The sequence below is a fragment of the Macrosteles quadrilineatus genome, unplaced genomic scaffold (assembly GCF_028750875.1).
Source record: "Macrosteles quadrilineatus isolate MER2022 unplaced genomic scaffold, UCM_ALF_1.0 Scaffold_1__1_contigs__length_201487025, whole genome shotgun sequence".
Classification (NCBI taxonomy): Eukaryota; Metazoa; Arthropoda; class Insecta; order Hemiptera; family Cicadellidae; genus Macrosteles; species Macrosteles quadrilineatus.
Genome location: NW_026542594.1, coordinates 39,317,560 through 39,341,855, shown reverse-complemented (window position 1 = coordinate 39,341,855; position 24,296 = coordinate 39,317,560). Strand labels below are relative to the sequence as shown.

Below are 24,296 nucleotides of genomic sequence, written 5' to 3'. Positions count from 1 at the left end.
CAATATAAGACAAGATACAGAACATGCAATGACATAATTTAAGACCGAGTAGGCTTACATAAGGAAAAAAATGCAAACAACAACTACTACGCTTGTGGTTTCATCAATAGAAAGATAAAATATCCATAACAAATATCTTAACTTATAAAATAGGATTGTAGATTATTTACAAGTTTTATGGCACAATGGCCAGCAGCAAATAGAATATTCACGAAAATACTGACTGAATTAGAGATAAAATTTACGGTCATCATAAAACTATTATTTTTATGATAAAATAGAATTGGGGAAAGTCGTAAAGGAATAAAAGTGATAAAACTCAACAGTTCTTGGAAGTACTTGAATACAATAATTATTGTCGTGATAAAATGTTAATGGATTTGGGACTGCTAATGGGTTTTTTATTGCATCATAACCTCGTAATAAATTATGAAGATCGTAAACAAACGTCTGATAACACTTTTATGTGCTCAGAACCAACTACTTTGACTACTGATAAGTAATTTATTATTATAATAGGCTGTACCGAACCAAATTTGTACCGCGTAAAATGCTGTACCGAACCGATGACGGTAATTAAGCTTGTACCGTACCGACTTTTTCGGTGCACCGCAGACCCCTAAAAATAAGTAATGTCAATGTTGTAAATCGTTAAATTTCCTATAATATATGTATAATAATTTGCTTCTAGGACTTATGGATACGAAAATATTTTTTACAATAACAAATCTAAATTTTTGACTGGAACACATCAGAATGAGTAGAGACGCTGCTCCCCCAAACCTGCTAAACACCATCTCATGCAGATGCACAACAGGCTGTATGGGAGCGTGTGGCTGTTGAAAGGCGGGCCTAAGTTGTTCCATCCTTTGCAAAGTGTGTGGTAGCCAAGAATGCAACAACAGGAATGAAGTCACCGTCGACGACGAAAAACTTATTTACTAACTCCTATAAAGCTCGTCCAAACCGAAGCAGGAAAGCGGCGGGAGCGGGACGGTGGCGGGACGAATTCCTGTGCGGGATTTTAAAACACATGGTGGTAGATGTGAACACCCATGCTAGAGCGGTACTGCTGCCGCCGTCCCCCAGCGTTGTTCAATCGTCCCGCCGGTTTGAAACATGTTGGATTTCCCCGCTCGTACTGCCGTGGGACCACATGGGTACATGGCTCATTTGGTATCGAGACGTTAGCGAAGATGTCTGAGGATGATTCCAGTGTGTTGTTCACTGAACAGTTGGTGGAATATGTTTATTTTAGGTAGGGATGGACGGGATTGAATTTTTAGTTCGGGACGGGACGGGACGGGATTTTTATTTCCTTCCCAATTTTCGGGACGGGACGGGACGGGATTTTTTTCTGTGCATAAAAAGAAAGTACTGTATTGCAGTTACCAAAAAAGACATACGAAATCAATTTTTACCATTTGTGGCACTGATCTATAAAAGCCAAAAAATTGGTAACAATTTACAGGTACCTATAGTAACTTGTGACTCGCGGGTCACGGGGTGATCGTCGTCATGACTCACGGTCACGGCGCGATCGTCGTCATGACTCGCGGTCACGGCGCGATCGTCGGTATGACTCTGCGGTCACGGGGTTATCGTCGGTATGACTCCTCGGTCACGGGGTTATCGTCGGTATGACTCTGCGGTCACGGCATGATAATCGGTAAGACTCGCGATCACGGCTCGATGGTCAGCATGACTCCGCGGTCACGGCGCGATCGTCGGTATGACTCGCGGTCACGGCGCGATCGTCGGTATGACTCCGCGGTCACGGGGTTATCGTCGGTATGACTCGCGGTCACGGCGCGATCGTCGGTATGACTCGTGATCACGGCCCGATCGTCAGCATGACTCCGCGGTCACGGGGGTTATCGTCGGTATGACTGGCGGTCACGGCGCGGTCGTCGGTATGACTCGCGATCACGGCTCGATCGTTAGCATGACTCCGCGGTCACGGGGTTATCGTCGGTATGACTGGCGGTCACGGCGCGATCGTCGGTATGACTCGCGATCACGGCTCGATCGTTAGCATGACTCCGCGGTCACGGCGCGATCGTCGGTATGACTCGCGATCACGGCTCGATCGTCGGTAGGACTCCGCGGTCACGACGCGATCGTCGGTATGACTTCGTCTCCTGCGTTCGCGGACCTATCGCTCGCAATAAAGGCATTATCGGCACTCGCGAAGCGGAAAAATCGCCGACGATCGGACCAAATCCCGTCCCGAAAAATTCCCGAGTCAAATGTAATCCCGTCCCGATAATCGGGAATATTTTTTCCCCGAAAAATTCCCGAAATTTCGGGACCCGGTTCGGGAGCGGTTTTGACGTCACCGGTAATCGTTTACCAAGACCGCGGCGAAAACATCCTTGGAATTTCTATAGAAAAATGTGAAGAAAGACTTAAAATAAAACAAACAAAGTTGACTGATAAAACTAGGGATGGACGAGATTGGATTTTTAGTTCAAGACGAGACGAGACGAGATTTTTTATTTCTCATAAAATTTCGAGACGAGATCGAGACGGGATTTCCCTTCTCATACACAACGGAAAATGCACGTTCAGAATTTTTACCTGATTTTGTAACATTGTTAGATGACTGTTTAAATACAAAAATAATGATAATAGGCAAGAATATTTACAATCTGTTATTAAAAAACATCAGCATAATATTTTTTTATTAATCACGCCTAACTTATTAAAAATGCCTACGATTAGGAAACATAGTGATATCAGTTAGGATAGAGTTAAACTTATCCTAAAATAAAATAAATCATAAAATAAAATATTAATTTCTATAAAATAGTTACTGGTTTTGACTTTTTTATAGTAATAAAACATTCCTCACACTGCTAACACTTAACAAAACTTCTCAAATGTTATTAAAATAATTAAAGTAATATTTACATTTGAAGAATTAATTAATAAGAACGCCTTCGCAAAGGAAACGCAACTACAACACGGTCCTGTATTGCGGGTATTGCATTGACTTTCTGCAGGCGTGTTTTTAATTTTTTTTTTTTTTTTTCTTTTTTTTTTATTCTCGTCTCGATAAAAATCTCGGCCAAAAAGAAATCTCGTCTCGTGTAACGAGACTTAAAATTTCCCGAAATTTCGAGACTTGACCATCCCTAGTTTATTTATATCCAGTACTTTATGACTTGAATCATAAGGACTTCAAGAATATAAAGAAGGATATCGGATATCGTGGGAGGATATCGGCAAAGAAATGCACAAATCAAGTAAGTTTGTACAAGTATACTAATACCCCGTTGCTGTAGAATCAAAAACCTATCTTTAGCTTCTTGACTACTTGACTCTCTCCTACCAAAACTTAATTCCCAAAATACTGAGGGAATTGTGAGCAAACATTGGTTTAACAGTAAAATAAATCTATATTATTAATTCTGTAAGGGATTTGTATTTATCAAAATTGTGAGAGTTTGACAGCTCACAGGATGATGGGAGAGGGCTCAAATTAAAGGCTTGGTCCCAGGGGGTCGGGAAAATAGTAGATTACGTCAAAATCTACCAGAAAACGAGAAATAACAAAAATATTTCCTATTTCAAATGCATTGGGATCTGCTTTCTTCTCATTAAACGTGTCATTACAAACATATTATCATTTTTATTCTACTTAGGAGTCGTCCCGCTTTCCGCTGCCTGCAGCTTCGGTGTGGGCTACCTCTTTCCCGCCACGTACCGCTGTCGCTGGTTACCGCCGGTCACTCACCCCCTTCCCGCTCCCGCCACTTTCCCGCTTCGTTTTAGACGAGCCTATACTTGAGGAGGACAATGAAGACTCTGTCTTAATTCTCTCACGCCCTACTAAACGAGCGAAGCTTAAGTAATTAGTGTTCTAATATGTTGGTTATTTTACTTCATTAGTTATTAGTTAACTTATTTTATTAAATGTTTGTAAAGATTATTACAGTATTTGATATTATTTTGTTTAAATAAATGAATATTTAAAAATGTACTTGCTGTGCTGTTGGTGGGTTGTTTGAAATTGAACACTTCCTCTCACCAGTGGGTATTTATAAGGAAAATGTAGTAGTTGTATCATGAGCATTGCACTGTTACATGTAAGTACAGTAAGTATAGTTTTTATTAACTGAAAATTAAAGCAAAAAATTGAAAAATAGTTTGTGAATTTTTAAGTCACAAAAGCAAACAAATAGACCAATTCTTTTAATTTGTTTTGTTTGTTTTTTAGCCCCAAATCAAACAGTTGGACTAAAAAATAGAAGCATTTTGTAGGTAATATAATTCTTTATAAATTTGATTGTAATACTTGTTTTCCTGGAATAGGCCATTCATTACTGAATTACAGCGATCTAAAGTTAGAAATTTGGCAAAATATCTAAAAAATTAGATTTTTATTGTTAAAAAGTTTAATATTTTCGTATCCACAAGTCCTAGAAACAAATTGTTAAACTTGTATTATAGGACATTTAATTGTCTTTACATATTTTTTGCTAAAACGCACCAAAACGGAGATATAGGTGAAAATCTCTAAAAAGTACGGTGGTGGGCGCAGAGGGAGGAGAATTGTGCATTTTGCATTTTTTACACCTACTTACCATCCTAGACAACATATAAAAAATTTAGAACGACCGGACGGTTTGTAAGTTAACCCCCCTATTTTTTTCTCTATTTACTGGACTATTTAACTTAAACAGTTTTTTCTCAAAATAAAGGAAATTCAATATGAAAATATAATTGGATTAGCACAGAATGAGATTATTGTATTTGTAGTGTCAAAGTTAATATCCTGCAATATTAACACTAAAAAATAAATATTTCTTTATTGTCACATAACGTTTTATACATGTGGCATAGCTAAAAAACAGGTGACATTGTCAAATTATGTAATAATTGTGAGTTTGAGGTTCACTTTCAGAACAGCTATTATAGGTCGGCCGGTTAGAAAACGACCTGCGCTAAATTTTTAGCGCATGTAGGGGAGGTAACGGCGAGGGAGGGTATGTTCCCCCTCTCCGCCAATGGCCGTTTTCACACTGCACGACACGACACCGACACGGCGCCGCCCCGGTGTCGTGGGAGTTGTAATCCTGTATTACCAAATGGAACTGCTTACACAATGATATAATAACATTTCATGATGCTCAAATATTGATGCGATTTAGGCTATACAATATTTTGCAGGACCTGTTTTCTCAAGTTATGAAGAACGTAGCTGTTTACATTTTGATCAGCTGTATAATTTAATTTGATTAGCTGTGTTCGGGAAGGTTGGGGGTGGGGCGGCAGCGGAGTGGGGGAAGAGCCATAGTCTGTCTCACTCCCACAGCTCGGTATCTCTCTCTCGCACCAATGCTACGAGGAGGACGCTTTCTAACCGGCCGACCTATAATTAAGAAACCTTAAGATTTGTGTTGAATTGAAATACACTTTTAATATCTTTAAGTACAAAACTTGGAAACACAACAAAGAGAACTGAATAATTACACAAAGTAAATATCGCCATATGTTACATAATTAATATCACATTATACAGACTTGATGAAAGTTCTTTAATACTCCCCCGCAATTTCATAATTTTCATTCATAATGTCAGTTTCAAATTTGGCAATATAGGTAAGGAAAATGGCTTTGCTTCTTTCATCTTACACTTTTGTATAGTTTTATCTAGGGATGGTCAAGTCTCGAAATTTCGGGAAATTTTAAATCTTGTTACACGAGACGAGATTTCTTTTTGGCCGAGATTTTTATCGAGACGAGAATAAAAAAAAAAATTAAAAAAAAATTAAAAACGCCTGCAGAAAGTCAATGCAATACCCGCAATACAGGAGCGTGTTGTAGTTGTGTTTCCTTTGCGAAGGCGTTCTTATTTAATTAATTCTTTAAATGTAATTATTACTTTAATAACATTTGATAAGTTTTGTTAAGTGTAAGCTGTGTGAGGAATGTTTTATTACTATAAAAAGTCAAAACAAGTAACTATTTTATAAAAATTAATATTGCTTTTATTTTATGATTTATTTTATTTTAGGATAAGTTTAACTCTATCCTAACTGATATCACTATGTTTCCTAATCGTAGGCATTTTTAATAAGTTAGGCGTGATTAATAAAAAAATGTTATGCTGATGTTTTTTAATAAAAGATTGTAAATATTCTTGCCTATTATCATTATTTTTGTATTTAAACAGTCATCTAACAATGTTACAAAATCAGGTAAAAATTTTGAACGTGCATTTCCCGTTGTGTATGAGAAGGGAAATCCCGTCTCGATCTCATCTCGAAATTTTATGAGAAATAAAAAATCTCGCCTCGAACTAAAAATCCAATCTCGTCCATCCCTAGTTTTATCAGTCAACTTTGTTTGTTTTATTTTAAGTCTTTCTTCACATTTTTCTATAGAAATTCCAAGGATGTTTTCGCCGCGGTCTTGGTAAACGATTACCGGTGACGTCAAAACCGCTCTGTATATATTATAGAGAATAATATAATTTTATTCCTTAGAAAGAGTTTTTCAAAGTAAAAGTTCCTAAGAGTTGATGATTAAAATTAAGTACATTATTTTCAATATAGCAGTTTAATGTATTATGTTATTTTTTTTATCTTTTGAAGGCTTTTATTAAGTATACAAATGGTGTGTGTGATGAAGCTTAATAAAAACTTCTGATAGTAGTACATAATATTGACGGATTTTTCTTGAATCCTCCTGGAACACTCCTTGATTTTTTAAAGTCTGATTTAGTAGAGTTGATAGAATTTTGTAATGTTAAGGTACTGAAAATAAAAGAGGAAAGGTTGGATCTGGCTCCAGATGAAGTCAAAGGACACTACAGCTCTAGCAAAACCTTGTTGGAGGTTATTTGGGCCACCATGATGGACTCTGTCTACATTCTCAAACTAATGTACGAAATGAATGTCATCCCCTTGGCTCTTCAGATAACTAACATTGCAGGTAAGTGAATAATTAATGAGAATATTGTTTCAAGTGAACTATAAGCCAGCTTTTTAAACTCCAAACCACAGTTTTAACATGAATTCCTTGGCAGGAACGTAAACAATATTGAAAGATTCATATATTGAACCTAACCAAAACAACAGTAGGCCTACTTTGATCTATTATGCAAATCTCTTACATACACTCATCTCCATTCATACTTGGCTTAAAATACCTACTTTGTATGGTCACCATTTCATTGAACAGTATTAACAGTACAGCACAGTCATTCAGGATTACAGTTAGGCCCTTTTAGAAACTGGAGTCATGATTTGACAAATTTGTTTCAGAACATTGTTTGCTAAAATTTAATGATAATCCAACCTAACTTGTTAAAAAAACTAAACAGTCTCATCACATTAGTTGCCAAGACATACAGGGTGTTTTCTTTATTGGAAATACTTTGTTAGCCTATTATTGTACACTGTATCATATTATGGGTGTCCTGTAAGTATACAGTCAAACTCCAAGAAATGGTTCTGTGAGTCAGAATGGAGAGAAAAGCAAGAATTATTATTGTTTAAAAATCATTTTGTTGACCAGGTATTTTCCGTTTTGTTTGTATTTTTACATAAACATTTTATCTTTGAGCTTTAAAAATTGATCTTTATAAAACTTGGTGTGAATTTTAAACTAAAAGATATACCTAATAAGGAAAAAATAAGTTGGCCCAACTTCAAATTTCGTAATTGCGGCCATTTTAATTTTTACAACTAGGTTTTTAAAATGCTAAATACAAATTATCTTTACTTTTTTTTCATCAATTCAGCTCTTTTATTTCAACTTAATATTTTCTAAGATAGGTCACTTTTACTTTGAAATACATAACAAGGTTTATAAATATCGTTTAGAAAAATTCAAAGATATGTTTATGTAAAAAACAAAATTGAGGTTATCCAGTTAACATAGTGTTTTCTTTATTTTTAATTTTTGGACAAATTTTCATATTCTTTATTTTCTTTTTATTCTGACCCACAAAACCATTTCCCAGAGCTTGGCTGATTACTAACGGGACACCCCGTGTAAAAAAATTAAATGTATTTTGACTAATTTGTACCTTGCAGGAAATGTGATGTCTCGAACACTCATGGGAGGCAGAGCTGAAAGGAACGAGTTTCTGTTGCTCCATGCCTTTACAGAAAAGGATTATATCATTCCTGATAAACAGTATGGCAAAAAGAATCCTAAGGTGAGTACAATCGGCTAACTACATATTTAAATATTCAATTTTCAAGTTCATTCAAGTTTTTATGTCTAGTTTTTGTCATGATATCAGACTATGAAATGGCCTTATAGAACGTTTTGACTGTTTTGAGTACATGCTGTGACTGGTATTTTAGCAAGGAAAAATTATTGAATCAAAAAACTCCTGTATTCCCTTTTTCTGAAGTATGTTCAGCAGAAGTATATTTTGTAAGTTGTCAAGTATTCCAAAAATATTTTAATTTAAGAAATAATCTATACTAGCTGTTGGCCCGTCCTACATACGGAAATCAAGCAGTCGATTAAAACTGGATATAATAATTCAAAACAGCTAGTTTAAACGCATAGAGAAAAATTGTGGCAGTTTTAATAGGGGAAATCATCTTGTAAACAATCACTTGACCACCTATTTCTTTCATCCGATTATAGGCCTATACGATATACATTTTAGATAAGATAATTTTACAATAAAACAGCGATTGTTGATTTGAAAAACTTTGAATTGAGATTCGTCGGTTCACACACACTGGTTTAAAGTACAGTAGCTACATATCACCTTTCATTGCATACATTGCATACATTGCAGTGGCCACTGAAACCTTTATAGGATTTTGTCCTCCGATTCTCTTCTATCCCTTGCCTCTTCTAGTGTTGATCCCAGTCTAGAGGAGTCTTTCGTTGCTTGGTCCTCCAAGTGGTCGTCTTACTTGTAATACTCCTTGAAATACATTTTTTTAAAGTTGGTGTATCCTCTCTCCACGCATAGCCTGTCCATCCGAGCCATTTACATCTGGAAAACGCCCATATATTTGTGTATTTAAACATTCCTCTTAACATCTTGAAATTGTCCGTAAATTTTCTTGACACTCTATTCTCAAACCCAGCCATAAGGATTTTCGGTTTCATGGTCAGGGCCATAGTTGGGAAAGTTAGTCAAAATTTCTAACTAGTTAGAAGTTAGAAGTTAGTCCAATAAAAAGTAACTGATAGAAGTTATTAGTTAGTTGAAAAACTAACTGATAGAAAATAAAGTTAGTTTTCGACATTTGTAGAAGATAGCTGTTTGTTGGACGGTTGTTTTAAAGGATTTCATATGTAATAAAATAATGACACATCTTGGTTACTAATTATTTTGTTTTAATTAAATATTAATTAAACATCGTCACATTTACATTACATGTAATGTAAAAACATTCATTACTACAACAAAATTTACTTTAAATGCCTATTAAACTTTAAAAGAAGTTGTTTTTCAAAATTGGTGTCGCTGATTCTTTCTCGTCTGTTACTCTGTTAGTGATGACTAGGCTTGCCGCTCTGAACAGGCGTTCGCAGTGAACAAAGGTGTTTTTTAATTTGTAGATTTATATTTGTAGTTATCTTATTATAATGTATTTGTTTCATGACTAGTGAATATTTTGTTAGTAAATTTATAACTAAATAATGATTTGCTCATTAGTTTGCCATGAGTGAATACTGAAGCAATGTCAGTGTGGTGGCCAGGTACACATCGGCAATGTCGTAGATTCGCACGCGCTCCTGCCCGGCTGGGAAATATCGTACAAACACCAGGCGGCCCGCTACCAGTCACGGGAGAAATTTTTTTCTACAAATATAAATCTGTTTAAAAACCACCTTTGTTCGCATTATAAAATCTGTCATATTAGTGTTATTTCTTGTGTCACGGCAAACACGATGGTATTTTGAACAAAATTTTCAGTGTCTTATTAACGATGTTAGCATACATTTTAAAAATTAACAGCAGCATAAAAACTATTGTGAATAATTTTTTTTAAATGCATAGAAATGTTAACAATGAACCTACCAATAAGCCATAAAAATTTCAGAAAGATCGGCTCAGTGGTTTGTTTACAAATAAATTTTAAACTTCAGTGTTAGTGCAGAGTTTCTTAAAAACCGGTACATTTTAGGATCTTTCAACTATATAATTTTTTCTGGTTAACGAAAATTTTTTAATTGACGCCACGTAAAATGTATTTAAACCATCTTATATTTAATTTTTGTTTCAACAAAATCGGATAATTCATCTCAGATATATTTAGGCTCAAACTCGAGTGCACATATTTATTTCCCCGACAAAGTTGATACAAAAACTTGTCATCACTCTGTTTTCAATAGTTCAAAAGACAAAAACAAATAGTGATCATCTCACCTTTCCTGACATAAACATTACTTTCGATACACAAACATAAGTTACAACTGAAGTTCCCGGTTAGGTAAAAACACAGTTTGTTGATGTTCAATTAGCTGAATTTTACACTAAAATTTATTGTTCAACAATTAATGCGCAGCAATTAATGGATTACGAATTATCAGATAATATTTTTAAGTCTGATGAAGTAGTTTTTCAAGTGTGATAAAAGTATAGTTTACTACTAAATTTAAAAGTGACCTATTTGTGGCGAGATAAAGTTTAAAAGAGCATGGGAAACACATTGAGAAATACACTATAACTGTACTAAAAAATAAAAATTATATTAATAAAAAAAATATATAGGCCTATTCCACTTCAAGTTAAAAACGAGACCATCATACTTTTTCTCCACTTACCTCGAAGCACTTGTGACGGATGCTTTAATTATTTTTGTTTTGGATACAAACACAATAAACATTTTAACGCGTTTCCACCCTTTTCATTTTTTCAACTTGTTGAAATATGTCACATAAGATTGGTCACTTGATATCAACAACTACTTAATTAAAACTGTTCACCTTAATAACTTATGTATTTAAAATATTTAACTATCACTAAAATATATATAACGACAAGACAACTTAGAAACTAACAAAAAATTAACGCCTGTCACGGTCAGATATTGAACATCGACTGAAGTGAAGACATTGTTTTGACACTTGAGATTACAGTACATATCAATCACCAAACAAACATTCCCCCTTCCCACCCTTCGGTGCTTGGGGTATTGTTATTGGCTGCCATTGGCTCGCCCCCCGAGTCCGCTACTCTTTATTTATGAATCAGACTTAGTTAACAGATGTTTAAATAAAAATATAAAATTCCAACTTTGCTCTGAAAGTAATAAGTCCTGCAGTCTGTGGTTAAACTTAAAAACTATTTCAAACTACAGTACGTCCATATGTTTAGCTGTAAACAAAGGGAATTGAGTTTGATGGTTTGATCTAATGTCAACAGATAGCGCCGCCGTTCCCAAACTTAAGCCCTTAACTGTACTTAAGTGATGCCCTTTCTTAATATTCTGAGACGTATTTGCACATCTATGTGAAAATACCTTTATTTTGACGCCTCAAACGTTAAAATCCGTCAAGCCGTTATCGAGTTATGACTGTGAAAAGAAAACTGCTTGCGTATTAATATATAGATGACTAGCTGTTGTACCCGTGCTTCGCAACGGAGAGGACACTGAAGCGAAAAAATTTGATTTTTGAAATCTGTTGTATAAAATAGTTACACGTTCCTCTTTGGTTTCAGGAACATAACTCAATTGAAACTCTTAGTTTGAAAATATCTTTCTTTAAGGCTAGGCTAACTTATAAGGCAACCTAGTACGAATTATATGAGGCGCTGATACATTTATGGAAATAATGTACCCATACGATTCAATTTTCAAATGATAAGCTTACTTAAACATTTATTTCGTTGATAAACGTACATATAAAGTAAATAAGGAAAAATAATCGCACAACATAAAGCACTGTAGCTAAGCAAAAAAAAGAGAAGTTTATATTGATTTCACATATAATTGATATGTTTTACCGTAGCTAATGAGCTTTTTTCAAAGTTCAATCTTTACCTGCAGATCAGTGTGTATTAATCACAATAATAAGCAAAAATAAACTAATTAAAAACTTGTATTACCTTTTTTTAGAAAACCAACCACTATTATTGTCAATCAGGGCACAAATTTCATCAATTTAAATACAAATCAACAACGTAATACATGACAGTAATGATTTTAACTCGTTCCATAGTTCAATACGTGTATGTATTTGCATTAATTTACATCATTATTTTAAACATCGAGTAAAAAAACATAGTTACGTTACAGATTTTAATTGATTTTAGATACAAAAGTTAATTGCGTGCAGCTTAGTTTTGTGATATTCTCCATAGTCAAATTAAAGCTGTGTTGTAAATATACAACTACTAAGGAGATTTCTGTAAATAAAAAAAAAAACTAATGTGAAGCAGATGATAGAAGAAAATATAAGTAGTAGCTACCTCTGGACAGAATAAAAGTAGGTATAGTTGAAATTTAGTTTTTAAATTGAATTTAAACACAAATAAAAGTGTAAAAGTTAAGTCAGTTAAATTTATAAAACTGTACCAGTACATATCTCTTAGTTTTTAAAATCTATTAAAGTCCTGATCCAAACATATTTTGTTTATGAGTTCAAATTTGTAAATATAAAGCTACCATATCAAAATTATTCCAAAAAAAATATACATTGTAGTGATCCTTCTGTTTCTATGAAAATAAGTATATTTTCATAAATATTTTAATCAAACTATTCTCATAATCATAAAACTTTAGAATCTTGAGAGCAGAACCTGTACCTCTTAACCTCTGCTGTTTGAACTGTCAAATAGTATTTACAGCTGACTTCAATTAATACTTTTTACTATTTACATTCTTCCAAAATGTAAACATTGAAACTTTGGAAGCCTAGGGGCATAGCCCAAGGGAAATATAATAACAGGAATAGGACTATATGTTAACCAGGTATATCAGCTACCTTCATTCAAAAAAACTTTATTTCAATCGGTTCAGTGGTTCTTGCATTATTAAGTAACAGACAGACACACACACCATCTCATTTTTACTTTCTCCCCCTATACCATAGTATATGGAGAAAGTATTGTTTTCGTCAAAATTTTCGAGTTTGAGTTTTGAGTGGATATATTCGTTTTGGGTCCCCCTGGACCCAAAAAAGTGGTTTTCGAAGTGATGTCTGTGTGTGTGTGTGTGTGTCTGTGTGTCTGGATGTGTACAGAGCTAGAGACTACACCTGTGGTCCGATTTCGATGAAATTTGGTATGTAGGTTCTAATCCATGGTATCTCCAGGCGTTTTTTTTCATTTTTTTGAAATTTTGATTTTTAATAGGGATTTTCCCATAAAAACCCATAAAAAACCGGAAACATCAGATTTTCTCAAAAATGGCCCGAACGATTTTGATAAAAATTTAGTATGTTGTAGCCCTTTTAATTCTGAACAAACTGGTGAAAATCCCATTTCTCTAAAAATTACGGTTCAAAAGTTATGGTAAATTATGTTATTTTCCCATAAAAACCCCATAAAATAACGAAAAATAGGATTGTTGAAAATAATTCGGTTTTTATTCAACATAGTATGTTATGGTCCTTACAATTTTGATAGTTTTTTCAATTTTTTATAAATTTAGATTTTTAATGGGGATTTTCCCATAAATCCCCATAAAATAACGGAAAAATAGGATTTTCCCAAAAACGGCCCGAACGATTTTGATAAAAATGTAGTATGTTATGGTCTTTTATATTCTGAACAAAATGGTGCAAATCCCATTTCTGTAAAAATTACGGTTTAAAAGTTATTTTATGTTATTTTCCCATAAAAACCCCAAAAAATAACGGAAAAATCGGATTTTTCCAAAAATGGTTTTAGAACGATTTTGATAAAAATGTAGTATATTATAGTCCTTTAAAATCTGAACAAAATGTTACAAATCCCATTTCCGTATATTTACTCTCACCGCTTACACATGATAAAGGTTGTTGACAAACTTATGGGAGAAAGTATGTGTCAGAATGCTGATACCGTTTATTATATATTAGTATAGATTAATAATTAATGCCCCAACACAAAATTTTTCTATTGAACTCCTCCGCCATTTCTTAACCGATTTTGACAATTGACATCTCATTGGAAAGAGCGTGTCGGGTAGATTTGAAAACTGACCTTACATTCTTTTAGCGAATTTCCCATATAGGGAATAAGCTATTACCGTAGTACTCATGGTAAGACCTGGACCTGGGACCGATTTTTTTTTTTTTTTTCGTTTTGAGGTCCCTAGAGGCCAAAAATAGCATCCGTTCAAATTCATATATATATATATATATATGTGTCCGTTAGCGCGATAACTCAAGCAAAAATGATCCGATTTTGATAAAATTTTGTACAAACGTGTAAACCTACGTTTATTCGAACGAGTTCGCGAACCAGCATGATCGGACCATGGGAACGGGGGTTTATGGGGGCTTTTATGGGGGTAAAAATGGGTTTTTCCCATTTTTGAACCAAAAAACTTAAATTTTTGCAATTTCTTTCCAAACTATTTTGTAGAGCTTAAAAAAACAAATAATTTAGTATATTGAAGCGTTATAATGCGCCTAATGGTTATGGAGAAAATTCAAAAAAATTGTAAATTTAAAATTCCCATGTTATTCTTATGGAGGATAAGTAAACTGTTGTAGTTTGCTTATTTATTATCATATTTTGCCCAAATTTGGAAAATGTTTTTATTTCTTACTAACTATTAACATTTTACATAAAAAAAACACTTTAACCCTCCCTGTTGCAGCAAACCTAAGTATGTGTTAAACAGATTCAATTTAAATAGGGAATAATAAATGTGATATTTTTAAGGAGACATTTTAGTGTAAATCCAATCAGGCAAATGGAAATTCGCTTAGTCTGCAGGTTTGCTGCGGCGGGGGTATTTTAAATCCCTTGGGCTCTGTCCCAGTGGTTTTTTTAAGTTTCTATGTTATCCTTATGAAGAAAATATTTGTTTACATTATGATCAGCTGGATAATTTATTTGCTGTTAATATTTAAGTTGCAATTCAAGGAAATGCGTCCTACAAAAATTAAATCTTACTGACCTGGTTGAAATTAAATACTTACTCTTTGAATTTGGGTTTGCGTACATATTACAATGGAAAATGTGAGAAAGCCTGGACAATTTGATATAAAATAAGAACATTGAATTGACATAGTACTGTACGTAATACCTATAGTACTGTATTTCTTGACAATCATTGAAAGAACCGATTTGTAAACTATGGAAACATAAAAAGTCACACAACACAATAGTTCATAGATAGTTAAGGGAAACAAAAACCAACTAAACAACATCAGGCCTTTTACTCTGCATTTTCTCAGGTAAATATAATTAAAAATAGGTATTTACCTTTGTCTTCAGCTCAAACTGTTGTAACTTGAGTGCCTGTCGCACACACGGTACCGGTTGACATTCAGTTCAGATTGCGGCAATGTATCTGTAATGTTTGAAATGCTATTATTTTCATCTTGAAAATTATGGTATTCAATGTCAAGCCATTAGTGCAAAACCACCTTCACAATTCTTGAAGTGAGTTCTTGTGCTTCAAAGTTTAAGAATCTTTTTTGCTTTGATTATAGCCATGGTATCATGATATATTAAGAGGTTGGATGGTGAATTTGTTAGAATAATAGTGAGTTTAAAGATAACAACAGTGGATCCTAAAATTGATCCTTGTGGGACCCACAATTTAATTTTACTTAAGGTGTGCGGATATCCGAAAAATTATGCTGGCTTTGGATATCCAAACCGAACCAAATCCAAATTTGATATCTGACACTATCCGTTACATATATGACTTTTTCGAACAGACTATGGATTTTGACGTTTTGGACTGAAAACAAAATCTTCATTACCACGATTTATTATAATTTCCCCACGGAAAAAATACAACATTAGATTTCCAAGGACCTAACAAAGGTTGACAAGTAAGTTAATCGGCTATTTTAATTTTGTATTTCATTCTTAACTAAAGACTTGTTGTTATTATTTTAACTGTTATTATTTACTATTTTCATTGTAATTGTATTTCTTTTTATTGACACTAGGCCTATTCATTGAAACATCTTTGTAAAAAATTAAAGAAATATGAATATGAGAAATATTGAAGCATTTATTTGCGTGTTATCGCAATGACAAATAATATAAAGAACAACAAAATACTACTCTAAAAACAATTGCTATACTATGTAACGTTTGGTACTGCATTCCGATGAATAAAAGAGAAGGTTATTTTTATTTTAATACACTACCGAAATGTTAGTATGTTAGACATATGAAATGAGTGCAATGGGGTAAATAAATATTAACAATCAATATAACGCCAAACACTAATTTTTAACCTTATATTTTTGCCTAGCCTAAAATATTTGTGAACTGAAATATTTGTACACTGTTTAGTTGTTTATCGGTTGTTCGCTTACTTGCGCTTAACGGTTATCTTTAACAAAAAAAAATACAGTAGGCTACAATGTTGATAGTTTGGACATCAAAAATCCAAACCCTCAATAATTCTGATTTCTCTTAAATAAAAAAACATATTTCGTACCGCCTTTCAAAACAAATTAATAACTTAGCCGCAAATAAACAACCACTACCACAGTTCAAAAGCCTACCACTCTTTTTTTAAGCTCAAATATATAGTGTGTGGTGTTTTTACTGTACACTTTATATGTGCCATAAACTAAATAGAAACAGTGTTTGAACATAAACATTTTTTTTCAATTCTTCTCTCCTGTATCCATAATGACAAATCTTGATAACAAGAGTAATTTTAAAATCCCCTTGAATTTCTTTTACCCCTAATCTCATGTTATTGCAAACCTCGATAAGAATTCAAACTTTATATAACAAGTCTTGTGTAATACTCCCTATGAGAATCTTGTTATTAAAGTTCTAATGTATACAATTTAAAAAAGTTTCTAACTCAAATTGTGTGTGCTGGCCCTTTTTTATGTAATTTTTATAATCTAAATAATTTGTCTTGCCTAGAATACCTAGTGTATTCATTTCCTTTCACTTAGCTAAATAAAGCCAATTATGATTAACGGAATTAGAATCCAGTCCTTCAAAACAGAAGTCTCACATTCTACCCACTAGTACTAGCTGTGTTCACTAATAATCAAATTGCAAACTAATAGTACAGAACAAGGGTGAACACTAAGAAGAACATTAATACCCAATTTATTCTGTTTTAATTTGTTGATTACAGCAAATAAATTAAAAAGTAATAAGTATTAAGTAACGTGTTAACAGGGAGATGCACATGATGAAGAGACTGTAGTGGATGCAGAACAGCCAAAAAAAGGTGGTCGCAAGAAACCATCTTATGCTGGAGGTTTGGTCCTGGATCCCAAAGTAGGCTTCTATGACAAACTGATATTGTTGATGGACTTCAACTCTTTATATCCCAGTATTATACATGAATACAACATCTGCTTCACCACAGTCATCAAAGTTGTAACAGAGAGTGTAAGTGTTATACAAATCTAGTTTATTTCTCAATATACTTTAAAATTGATTACTTTTAGGGATGTGTCTATTCTTGATATCACCGATGTGTACACGGTCCCGGCAGATGTTCGTGGTATTGCCGCGATCACGCAAGATGACGATGACGTTTCCGTGACTTCAAGAGTTAATGATGATGTCTACATGGCCGAGGGAGATGATTAGAATTTTGCCGCGATCAACAAAGGCAATGATTATTTCTAAACGTCCAAAAATATTAAAGAATTTTCTGTGATTGCTGAAAATGACAATAATGTCTGCACGACCGCTGGAGATATTAATGATTTTGCAATTGTCGCACATAAATGATGATGACGTTTCCGTAACCACGGATTTAATGATGATGTCTATACTGCCGTGGGAGATGATCAGTTTTAAGGGATCGTGGATGACGATGATGATGTTTCCGTTACCGCAAGGGGTATTCAGGATTATGCCATGATCACAGAAGATGACTTTGATGATGTCTACACGACCGTGAGATTCGATGGTAATGTCCACACGACCGCGGAAGTCGATGGCTATGTTCACACGACCGCGGGAGTTGATGACTATGTTCACACAACCGGGGGAGTCGATGGTAATGTCCACACGACCACGGGAGTCGATGAATATGTTCACACGACCGCGGTAGTTTATGGTAATGTCCACACCACTGCGGGAGTCCATTGTAATGTCCACAAGACCGGGGCATTCGATGATGTCATCACGACTGCGGGAATTGATGATGTCATCACAACCGCAGGAGTTAATGATTCCACGATTAGATTTGAGCCTAATTTGTGACTTGGGGTCGTAGCAAGGGATCGTAATACAAAAAGAAATGTAGAGAAACTAAATAAAATACTTAATTATTTCCAATAGAATTAATATAACAAGCTCTTTTTAATTAATATGAGAATTTTAAAACAATCAAGACTATTTAAATTTAAATCACTTTAAATTTCAATTAGTAATCAGGTTACCTCAGACAATCACTGAAAATACTAAACCTACACTTTAAAATTATAAGTTAAAAAGTAGTCGCCTTACCAGTGAACAAGGCGACAGCTGGAGTGTTCCCTCAGACAGACTGTGGACAAGTGTATCACCTTTCGGTGATTGATTGATTGATTGATTCTGTAGGGGCGGACCTTGTCCTGTTGCCCGTCAGCCAGTGGGCTTTTTGAGCTCCCCACATGGTACTTCAGAGTCCGTCAAACCTGAGTTGCTTAATGAACTTCAGCATCCTGTCTATGAGCTCCTCCTGAGGAAGGTGTCTGCCCCTTGTCATTGCGCCAAGAGTACTGTCCCTTACCTCGTTCAGAGCTGTGCAGTCGTAGAGTAGGTGATCAGCAGTCTCCTCTGACTGCCCACATTTCCTACACGCAATGTCTCCATTGTGGATCCTCAAGCGATGCAGGTGCAATTTCAGGAAGCCATGGCCAGTGACCATTCCTGTGATCCGTCTGAGTTGCCTCCTGTCTAAACGTAGAGCATTGGAGCTTACTTACCCTGTGGTGCTGAAGCCTAACCCATCTTTTCCTGTGTTCCTCCTGAGCCCATGACATGACTGAGTGACATGCTTGCCCACGAGAGATTCCACAGAAAGACTGTGGTCCCACAAAGTCTAAGGCTGACACGACATTTGCTAGCCTGTCAGCCACCTCATCCCCTTCTATCCCTGAGTGCCCAGGAACCCAACAGAACAGAGTGTTATCTTGTTGCGCCTGCCCAGGTCGCATACTGCAGAGAGGCAGTCCCAGACCACCTTTGAATTGAATTCGTAGGATTCAATGGTCAGATCGACTAAGTAGGTGGGCATATAATAAAATAAAAAAGTTTGCACTCTATGTCCAATTAACCCAAAACTGGTATTTGAATTATGAAATCCAAATACCAGGTTTTTTTCTTTACAATATGAACCCAGGAAAATGATTTTGAAAATAGTGACTACCGTCACAATGATTTCATCACGACCACGGTCTACAGTGATGTTTCCTTGGCTGAGGAAGATATTCAGGATTTTGCTAATTACCCCAGAAGGTGACGATGATGTCTATACGACCGCAGAAGATGATCATGATATTACCTCGATTTTGGCTTTGATTGAAAATATCAGTTATAATACAATTTGATTTTTGATTTTTTTTTTTTTGTTAAATCTTCATTTACCTTTGATGATATGGTAGTTATTTAATGTTTTTAGAAGGGTTTGAACTTACAGGCAATTACCTCAAAAGTACTTTGTAGAAGGACATAAAGACAGGGGTTGGTGTAGTATCACCAACCCATTCAGAAAATTTTGTAAATTATAAAAAATTTAAAAAATTTGTATCCGTATCGAGGATTGATTTTTTAAGTATAGGTATCGATAATTGATCAAATTTGGTATTGACACATCACTATAGTTCAGCCGTTTAGAAAGCGACCTCCTCTAACATTGGTTTAGCATTAGCGCGCAGGTCGTTTTCTAAGCGGCCGAACTATAGTTACTTTAATGGACATTTTACTTATCCTACCATCCAATAAACTAGAATCACATTCTGGACATGTTCCCTACTAGACACTTTACTTCTCTGTGTGTGTTTTATGCCGCTTGGTAGTTAACGTGTTAAAACGTTCCTTACTAGAAATCTCCTCTTTATGAATGTTGAACCCGAGGGTGAATATGTAAAACTATGCAGCCTACCTATATAACCTAGGAAAATAACATATTGTAGCATAGCATAAGTGTTAAACCTAAGTTATATTATGTAGGAAGAAGGCACAATGATAACTGCAGAACCTCCAGATGCTGATGAAGAACTTGGAATCCTCCCAACAGAAATAAGAAAATTAGTTGAGAGTCGTAGAGATGTCAAGAAAATGATGAAAGCTCCAGGCTTATCCCCTGATCTGAAAATGCAGGTAAGCTATGATATTTATTTTTCAGTACACTACTGTGAAATGACCTGTTTTTTAAATATGTTTATCGCCTGCAAAAATTCATCATTACATTGTTTACCGCGCAAAAAGAAAGTTTACTATGCAAAAGTAATGTTTACGATCTTTTTTGGATTTTGCCGTCGTAAACAAACGAAGATTTGTTATCGTTTCATCAACTGTTTCAATTTGCAACAAACAAAGCTGTACAATCAATGTAAATTTTTACTTTAAATTAAAGGCTTAACCTAAAAAATTGTAATTGAAATATATAATTTTTCACCTGTTCCTGTTATCCATTATTTTTATCTCCTTTTATATACTTGAATATATATATATAATATGAATATTTGAAGATTCGTCAATACATTGTCTTTAATACACAAAAAGAATGTTTACTATGCAAAAGTGATGTTTACTTTCTCTTTGGATTTTTCCGACATAAATAAACAATAGTATATTACGTTACTAGTCCTGAAAATAAGTGTTTACCGGACCAGTTTACCATACGAGTCCGGTAAACACATTTTGGACGAGTTACGCACGATAGTTTACGCCATACTACTAAATCTTTACAAATCTTTATATATGACCACCAACTAAAGGACTAAAAATCATTAGTCATAATCTCTAAGAGAGGTTATGTTTTTGTTTATAAACACGCAAATTGCCACGCAAATACAGTTTAATCAGCTGATTGGTGTCCGGTAAGTAGTACGCAATGAAACCCCATTTGATTAAGCTGGCGGCAAACAGCTGTTTTCTGGACTAAATCCTTGCGTGGGAAGTTCATCAAAATAGTGTAGTGTGGCGTAAACATTTTTTATTGTTTAATCAACTAACTGTTTGAATTTTCAACAACAAAAAAGGTACAATCAATGTAATTGGAACTTTAAATAGAAGGTATAAGCCAAAAAATGCTATTATTAGTTATTAAAATGTTCTTAACTGTAATAAAGAAATATTCTGTCTTTTGATTAAAAAAATAACTAGCAGCTAGTGTCACTTCAGACTTCAAAATCTGTGATATATTTGAATTAATTTACAATTTTCTATTGTTCTGAGTTAAGTTGAAAATTATAAATTTTTAAAATTGATAATAAGAACTTATCACTGGCTTGTATTGTTTAACCAAATCCTGAACATAACTTTGTAATTAGTTTTTCCAATACAATATGAACTCGTGTATAAAAGTGAACAAACTTTAATTTAAAAAACTTCTTTAGATAAGTATGTTATTTCAGCCAAAGTCCTCAATTTCCTTATTAGTCCTGCAGCTAGCTATACTTTAGTGTGCAAACTTGCGTATACTCAATATTCTTGCAAAATGTTTTAGTTTGATGACTAGGGAGTTTTAAAAACCTGGGTGTTTACCTCCTACCCCCCACGTTTTCCGGCTATGATGTAATCAAAATGGCGGCCATTGATTTTTAAAAAGCGTATATGTCACAAACTATTTGTCGGATCGGAATGAACTTTTTTTTATTTGAAAGATAAGTTTAAATGCTATCTGTTTTACATTTACACATTTGTTGTAGATTTAATAAATTTTTCGTAATTTTACAAAAACCTGTATTTTTTAATATTTTTGTGTAATTTTTGTGTGTAACGTTTTATTGATACAGTATATCAAAAACCACTAATGGAAAAAGTTGTAGAACATTTAAAAAGCTTTCCAAAAATACCAAATTCGATATGTTTAACTCAAAATATTACGTCAGGAAACTAGATAAATCTCATAAAAACACCTATTTTGGCGCAAAAACGCCTATTAGTCCGGCATCTAGGGCAGTGCACAAGTCTTATATAGACAGTTTTACCATTCAATGTTGATGTATGTGTCTAAATAAGTGTTTTCAACTCGGGTGTCACTTCTGCACCTACTGCAGTTTCCGGTTATGACGTCATCAAAATGGCGGAAAGGGCTATATTAAAAATAACTATATTTTACATACCATGTATCGGATCGGAATGAACTTTTCTTTTGTTTGAAAGATAAGTTTACATGCTATCTTTCATACATTTACACTTTTGTTGTATGTTTAGTGCATTTTTCATAATTTTGCAAAAACCTATATTTTTAAATATTTTTGTGTTATTTTTGTTGATTACGTTTTATTGAAACAATATATCAGAAATAACTTAAAGAGAAAGTTGTAGCACGTTAAAATGGCTTTACAAAAATACCAAATTCGATATGCTTTACTCAAAGGATCACGTCAAGAAACTAGAAAAATCGTACAAAACAAACTAATTTGGCGCAAAAACTCATATAAATCCGACATCGATGGCTGTGTACGAGTCATATATAGACAGTTTTACCATTCAATGTTGATGTATGCGTCTATAGAAGTGTTTTTAACTCGGGTGTCACGTCTGGACCCACTGCAGTTTCCGGTTATGATGTCTTTAAAATTGCTACATGTTACGATTTCACCAACTATTTTACTTAAAATAAGACCATTACCCCCTTTTATGCAAATAAAAGCACAGAAAATCAATGTAATTAGTCCATAGGAATGTTCCCACTATATAAATACCCTGGGTGCAGCAATCCTGTTGACTAAGCGAATTTCCATTTGCCTGGGTTGATTTTCAATTAATCTATTAAATTAACATTGTTTAAGAGTGCCTAGGTTTGCTGCTAAAGGTAAACTAATAAAGTGGATTTTTTATTAAAATATTAATGGCTTAGTGTTGGATAAATAAATTTGCCTAGTTTGATCAAAATATATCCATAAACAAGCCAACTACTACATTTACAATATCGTCCATAAAAATAACATTGGAATTTTAAATGAAACATTTTTTTATTTTCTCCTTAACCAATAACCGTACAAAAACACTTTTACATACTACATTATTTGTTTTTTCAAGGTCTTTCAAAAGGTTCGGAGGAAAATTGATAAATTTTGTGTTATAAGGGTAAAAAAGAGAAAATCCTATTTTAGTCCCTTAACCCCTCTTTGAACTCCGTTCCTATGGTCCGATTATGCCGGTTCGCAAAATTATTCAAATTAATCCCGCCTTACACCTTCAAACCAAATTACATCGAAATCAGACTCAAGTCAAAAGTAACTCAAGTTATCGTCTCTACGGACACACAGCGTTTATAGTCTTCCCTTTTTCACCGTATTTTGAACACAGAGGTCTATACTGGAAGTCTAAGTTATTCATATACGAACAATTGAACGTGTTATTTACGAATAGTGATAATAGTTATTTGTGCAACTAGTGAGAAAAGTGAGCAATTGACTCACTCGAGAAAAATCCTTACTCACGAGCCGTAGGCGAGTGAGGAATGGTTTCTCGAGTGAGGCAATTGTTCTTTGAACTCGAGTTGCACATTATACTTTTCCTACAGTTACCATAAAACAAATAAATTGGTGAAGAATCATAACCTATTTTTACACAGAAGTGAACTTTTAATATGACATTTAATGTGAAGTGACAAATACAACAGTACAACAGCTGACCAGCTGATTTTCAGCCAGTGTTGCCAACGTATTTCGCGCGCATACGACGTTGCCTGCATGTTACGCGCTCACTATTTCGTGCCTTCACGTTGCAAATCTGGAGTGAGACAAAGTAATTAGAGTGAGACAATGTTAACATTGTCTCACTGATGAGCGAATTGGCCACTTTGCTTTCTTAAATCAGTGAGAGAACATGTACATTGTTAGTTAACTGTAGGAAAAACAATATATTATATGCCTAATATCCTAATTTTAATCCTAAGCAAAAGCTTAGCTAGTAGAAAGCAATACCACTATTGGCCAATTATTTTAATCCGATCAGATATTTCCTATAAAGCCCTTTTTGGTTTCAATGATCAACTCGAGTTAATGTGTAATAACTTTGGGGCTGTGTTTGTCGA

At 34.3% G+C, this 24,296-nt stretch overlaps 1 protein-coding gene across 2 annotated transcripts in view; it reads left to right on the top strand.

Moving 5' to 3' along the window:
* The window catches only part of LOC128982788 (DNA polymerase alpha catalytic subunit), a 255,111-nt gene that overhangs the window by 174,001 nt on the left and 56,814 nt on the right, over positions 1 to 24,296 (top strand). For both annotated transcript variants that reach the window (XM_054401789.1, XM_054401790.1), the window contains 4 exons: positions 6,762 to 6,942; positions 8,049 to 8,173; positions 17,261 to 17,476; positions 20,255 to 20,404. In XM_054401789.1, coding sequence (XP_054257764.1) covers positions 6,762 to 6,942; positions 8,049 to 8,173; positions 17,261 to 17,476; positions 20,255 to 20,404 — 672 coding nt within the window. The remainder of the gene's footprint in view (positions 1 to 6,761; positions 6,943 to 8,048; positions 8,174 to 17,260; positions 17,477 to 20,254; positions 20,405 to 24,296) is intronic.